General features: G+C 34.0%; 1 protein-coding gene across 1 annotated transcript; it reads right to left on the bottom strand.

Annotated features, from left to right (window-relative positions):
• Positions 1 to 5,424: 5,424 nt before the first annotated feature.
• On the bottom strand, positions 5,425 to 6,045 carry LOC134854656 (uncharacterized). The gene is made up of 2 exons (XM_063871003.1): positions 5,747 to 6,045; positions 5,425 to 5,539 (listed from the first exon to the last, which is right to left on the bottom strand). Exons 1-2 carry the CDS (start codon positions 6,042 to 6,044, stop codon positions 5,472 to 5,474), a joined length of 366 nt encoding a protein of 121 aa, XP_063727073.1. The 5' UTR covers position 6,045; the 3' UTR covers positions 5,425 to 5,471.
• Positions 6,046 to 6,308: the final 263 nt, after the last annotated feature.

The raw sequence follows: 6,308 nt of genomic DNA, 5'->3' as shown, positions 1-6,308 counted from the left end.
TGCCATCTTATAGATCTCCTGTTAATTGTGTTTTTTCTTATTGAATTTTTCAATCGATAATTATTTTTTCCTGGTAGCCTTTGGTGTCGGCTTTACAGTTTGATAGATTACTGATTTTGATATATAGTATCCAATTTTTATCGTGTAGATCATAATTTAAACATCCGTGTGTGCCATGATATGGCAATTTATCGTCTAATTTTATATGTCCTTGATGTCGTTCAAACTGTGCTTGGTGTGCCGCGTCTGGGAAAATTTGGAGAAATTGTAATTTACCGTTTTTAAGTTCATCAGTAACTTTTTTTCAAACGTTGTAGTTCGTTTTCACAACCTTCAGGGTTAAGATGTGAAAATCTTTTGATATTACTTCGGTAAAAGGGTTCATGATCGATTCAGTTTTTTTTTTGATGTTTGAGACTTGAGAGCAATGTACTTTCTTTTCTGAAAGTGTGACTGTAAATTTTTTTGCTGTTTAAGTGGTAGCTCAGGCTTTAGAGTAGAGTTTTGCTACTATCGATGTTGATTCATTGTCTTGTGGTTCAGAATTGCATTGTGTTACTTCATTATTTGCATTTTTAAGTAATGTAATGTGTGAAAAGCATTTCTTATGAGCCTATTTGGGGAGAAAGGATCTTTTGAGGTATAGGTTCTAGATGTACTAAAAGAGGAAAGTTCATTCAAAAGAACTATTAGAGAAACATGTGTACTACAATCCTGAAAAAGGATTATAGAGTGTGATATTACCGATGGTCTTTTTTGTATATTTGTCGTGTTTGTTTAAAAGTTCTCTTGTGATAGAGGGAGGGGGTAAGGATTGAGATGTTATATTTAGTGGTGATAGTAGTAGTAATGGTTGAAGTACTATATTGTTTAAGTTTACGATTTCGAATTTACGGGCTAAGTTATGTTGTGAATAATTTATATATTATGTTCTTGAATATCCTTAAGAAGATCGTGTCGATATTGAAATCTGTTTAAGTACCCAATTCTCGAATTGATTGCTATCGAGGTGTTGGCCAAAAAGTGGAGGGGGTGCTTTAAAAAAAATTTTCAGTGTAATCGTAAAGGTGTATTTGTGTCTAGTAGTTCACCTTCTTTAGATGATTTGAAAAACTTGCAGGAAATATGTTTGATGGGTTTCGACCTGTAACCGAAGTTAATGATGGAAGTGATAGGGTTTCTGGTAACGATAGAGAGGTATCTGATGAGATTTTTGTTGGGTCGTTTACCAAATTAGGTTCACTTTGAGAAAATTTCTGTGTAATCCAATTTGGGAGTCTTTGTGATGAAGTGGAAGGAGTGAAGGGTTTTTCTCGAATTTGTTCAGAGGTTGGTGTTGATCCTAAATAATCTGATGGATTTTTTTTGGGATGAACTGCGGGATGATTAATTTGTCTTCCTTTTGCAGTTTAAGTGTCTAGAGCTATTAAGTTCTTGTTGGAGTGATGGGTAGATGTTATATGTTAGTTCGTAATGTGTTCACTTAGGGGCGCTTGACGAATGGTTGGTATTAACGGTTCGGATAATGGTACTGGTCTTTCTTCAAAAGTTTAAGAATTTACCACAAATGAAATACGTATTGATGGTTGGCGTTGGATTGTTTGGCTAGATGTTGGTGTTTTCGGGTATTTTGGGATTCAGTGTTTGGTGGGTAACCCTTTATGTGACCTGAATTAGCAATTTTGAAATATATTTGTTTATTTTGTTTTACTTAAGTTTAGGCTCTTCAAAACCTTCTGCTGTGAAATTGATGAACAAAATTGCTCTGAATGCAAAGTTGATTATTGCTATTTTTGCATTTGAAAATTGTCAAAAAAAAAGAAACAAGAAAGTTGAGAAAAAATACAAACAGAAAAAAAGTATCTATTTTGCTCAGTAGGCTTTGTATCAATCAGATAAACGTTAAGTTTTGTAGCTGAATAGGTGGTCAAAGGTTTTGGAGAGAGAAAGATAGTTTTGTATTAGGAAACAGAAAATTTTTTGTTGCTTGCGAAAAATTAGAAAATAGAGAAATACTAGTTCTATGAAATCGGTGATGAGAAAAATGCTGTTGAAATAGTATTTGAAATAGTGTTGAAAAAGATGTGAAAAAAATGAGAGAAATTTTAACTTGTTGATTTGAGTTTGAACGAAAAATTTGAAAACCGTTTGTTCTATCGAAATAATCTTCAATTTTTTTCGAGGTAGAAGGGAAGTGTTGTCGAATTTTTTTTGTCAAGTGGGTTGAAAATGAAGAGTTTTTGGTGAAGTGTTTAGGTGTTAACTTTCTGAATCTTGTTTTTATTTCTTGGATAATTAGGGGCTTCTGAGAGATAGAATGGATATCGGCTACGTCATCAAGATGAATTTTTGCTTCAAGCTTCATTGATTTTTTTCTTTTGGAGAAAAGCGGGGTATAAATGAGCTGATAATGTTGATTTTCATTTTGAGTGATGGAAGGTAGTTGCAATTTACAAATGATATTAGTTTCAGTTGTCAAAAATAAGGGTAGTGCTTTTTTTGACCTGGAGGAGGTCTTTGAGTTATAGTTGTAGATCTAGTTCAAGTTGGAGATATACCGATCGGCTAATTATAGTGGTGATGGTTAAAGAGAAATGAGATGAGATTAAGCCAATCTGATTGGTTGATTTTGAACCAGCTATTTCAAGAGAGAAAAAGAAAAATTGTAATTAGAAATTGCTTCCAATTTCCCTTAAGATTATGATGAGTGTGTCTAACTAATCAGGGGGTCTCTGAGATTATTCTTTCTTTATTATTTTAGATTGTGGAATAGAGGTTTTGTAACTTTTTCTTGGTTGATTTCTAAGATGAGATAGTTGGCGTTGATGTAACTTTTCTTATATTTTTGGTTAAAGGATTTTTTTTGTTGTTTACGATGTAGTTTAAGTCTTTGTTTTTGAACTATTTGCTTTTGAATTTTTGCTGGTATTTCGCTTTGAGTTATTTCGGGTGACTGAAGTAAATGACTTGAATTTTGTGTCTTTTGTTGTACAATCTTTTATATGGTTCTTTCATTGATTTTTGTTCCTAAGAAGGAGTGCAATTGTGTTAATTCGCGAAAAGCGTATTATTTTGGGTAGTATGGTAAGAGATTATTTCGATGTTGTTATAGTTCTTTTTGTTTTGATCGATATGTTTATATGTGAAAACTATAGATTTTTGATTATTTAAATGGTCCTTTTAGGATAGGTTGTAGTTTTTCTAATTTCTTTTTTGGATGATAACGTTTGGGATTAAAAATGTTTCTATTATTAGGTTGAGTGATTAGGTTGGACCACATGGGTTTGAACGTCTTGTCTTTGCAACAGTTTCTTTGCAGTTTTTTGATATTTTTCATCATGTTTTTTTATCTTTGTTTAAAATCCATTCTATATGCGTTTCAGAGGCTAGTTTTAAAAAATTAGTAAACTATAACAAAATGAGTCATTAGCTGGTTGACAAAAACCTTGTGCGGTTTTTGGTGAGTTTACTGTGAACATTGTTGGTTTGAGGTTTTTGATCAAAATTCATTTTACATGGCGATAGTCCAAAAGCTGCTGTGATTTGAGAATTTTGTGCTAGTGGAAAAAATTTTACGTCAATTGACCATTCGGTGTGTTTTTTATCGTTTTCGTTTATATACATCGAAAATATTCTTGTAGTGAGCGGTTCAAGCCTTCAACTAAACCAATTGTCAATGGGGCAGGGAATGTTCGGGGCTTAGGTTTGATTTTGTTAAGGCAAGAAGGTATAATGAATTCTAAGCCATTTTCTGTGACAGGGATTTCTGGTAATCCAAGTTTTGCTATCCAATGTTCATAAAATGTTGTGTAAGCACAAAAGGCATTACAATGAGGTACAGGGTTAAAAGCTACATAATGTGTAAATGCATCAACTGTTACCATTGTATACGAATTTTTGTCTGAGGAGGGTGATATTGGGCCTTTGGTGTCAAAAGAAATTCTGTGATTCAATTGAAGACTTTGTGCAATAACACCTTGCTTTTCTGCTGGTTGTTTTTGGTGTCGGAAACGTTCGTTTAATTGACATGTTAGACAATCCTTGCAAAAAACTTTGATTCATATTGGTTCATTCGGAAAATTCAAAAATTTCTTTTCTGACTCTGCATGCCCTTTTGTATGTAAGGAATGTGAGGTATGAAAACCTATAAGGAATGCGTTCAGTGGGGGACAAGGTACTTTTGTGTCTTGAGAGTAGTATTCTAAGATTTGGGTATCTAAGATTTGGGTATTGTTCTAATAAATCTACTTCATAGTGAATGTTTTGACAGTCAAGATATAAAGGAAAACTTTCTAAGGAGTTTATTTGTTTAGTATAAGAGTCAGTTTTTGCTGCGTGCTTACCTTCTAATTGTGGTGATGTTTCGTCTTTTGCGTAAAAATATTTTTTTCGTGATATTTCTACAGTTGTTTTTTTGTTATTAGTTCAGGAGTTGTATGCAATAGATTCTGATAACCAACAGCTGCTGGTCTTATGGATATACCGTAGAACAGTCTTTTGAGTTGCTTTTGTTGATTTCCAGACACAAATTGTGTTAGTCGAGGTGATTGTTTGTCTAGTGGTATTTGGCTGTAAGCGCTATTCCTATCGTCAGTGATATACTACTAGTCTTTTGTTTTTTTAAGTAACACTTGTTTTGGTTCTGTAGGTCAATGGCAATTTGATTCATCATTTAAGGAGTTGATGTATCGTTCATCTAGAACTTTTGTAGTGATTCACTTTTCGAGAGAATAATTATGGAAATAATTAGTGTGTTTCCTTGGATTTGTTGTTCTTTCCGGTTTCCGCTTACCGGTGAGATTTTTTTGTATTGTTCAAGAATGTCGAAAAGTCTGTTTACTTGTCTTGAAACTGGATTGGTACTTTGCTTGCGCGTAGTTCTTTGAAGTTTGCGTCGGGCTTAAGTGAAAGATGTAGTGTTGAATGTTTTTTTGTAACATCAAACTTAGATGTGGCAGAAACCATGAGAGATTTTGAAAAAAGTTTTGATAGTTTTGTTATCGATTATTTTGGAAAAATTTAAATCCATTACAATCCATTATAATCATTATAATGGATTTTTATTGACTAAAATGTTGTCAATATAATCGATTATCATGTCAATTTTGGACCACATAATCGATTATAATCGATTACTTTGGAAAAATTTAAATCCATTATAATCCATTATAATCGATTATAATCCATTTTTCTCAACAATATAATCGATTTTTTTTTCAACCCTAAATCCAATATAATCGATTATAATCCATTTTTTTTTTCAAAAAAAATTCTTGAAAAGCCAATCATTTGCTTTATGTTCAGAATCGGCTATCTCACGACTCATCTATTAAAAAGCATGCAAACGATGTAAAATTACAAAACAAATTATAAAGGAGCAATTTACGATTTGAAATTTTTGAAAAATTAAATAAATTTTAAAGTTGCGGTCTCGTTACTTTTCACACTCGTATCTCGGTTTTCGTTTTCTCTTATCTCAATTGCGATTGGACTATATTCGGAGATGACATTTTTCTTTTCATGGATCCAGCTTCAGAGCCTAAAACACAGACGATAAATTTATTGATAAATCTTTGAACCTTTTTATGAAATCTTAGTTAAAATTAAGAAAAAAAGTTTCAGTTTGCAAAAATCGGGTCATTTCTTTTCCAACTTAAAAAACCCATTTTGAGAAAACCAAGTTTAGATAACAAATCTAAGAATTTAAAAGCTCCCAGAACCAAACTATTAAGGTCAAAAATCTTACTTGACAAAGTGTTCGATTCCAATCCCATTTGCTGACCAGAAACAGACCCTCTCTGGCTACCCAACACATTTTGACTCGGACCAGTCTGACCCACAGGTGCATTGTTTGGCTTCTTCGTGGGCACGGGGGGAGGGGGACACTCGGTGTGGTGCTGCTCCCCCGAAGAGCTGTTGTCGTCGTTGTTGAGTTGAATGAGGGACGAATGAGGATTCTCCTCCGAGTCATCGGAGAGTGCGGTCAGTAGCTGAGGGAAGTCGGCACGCTCCTCCGGTTTCTCCCGCCAGCACCGGATCATCATGTTGTACCTGGATAAAGATCTTTAATTATTACTAGCTCAGCATTCACTGACTCGTTGCCCAAACCAATTTTGAAAGAGCTAGTTGAAACATTAAAACTGAAGAATCCTTTTTCCCTCTTAATTAGACTGATTTAGACTGATTTGCACGTTCGAACTTAGCCGAGCAGTTGGACCATGTGAACAATCCCCATTACCTCTCCCTCCTCTCCTCTCCTCCCCTCCCCTCCCCCATCCCCCACGTTCGAACTTAGCCGAGCAGTTGGA

Source organism: Symsagittifera roscoffensis, chromosome 9, assembly GCF_963678635.1.
Source record: "Symsagittifera roscoffensis chromosome 9, txSymRosc1.1, whole genome shotgun sequence".
In the NCBI taxonomy this organism is placed as follows: domain Eukaryota; kingdom Metazoa; phylum Xenacoelomorpha; order Acoela; family Convolutidae; genus Symsagittifera; species Symsagittifera roscoffensis.
The sequence above is the reverse complement of the archived record's forward strand: the minus strand, read 5'-3'. Positions and strand labels throughout refer to the sequence as shown.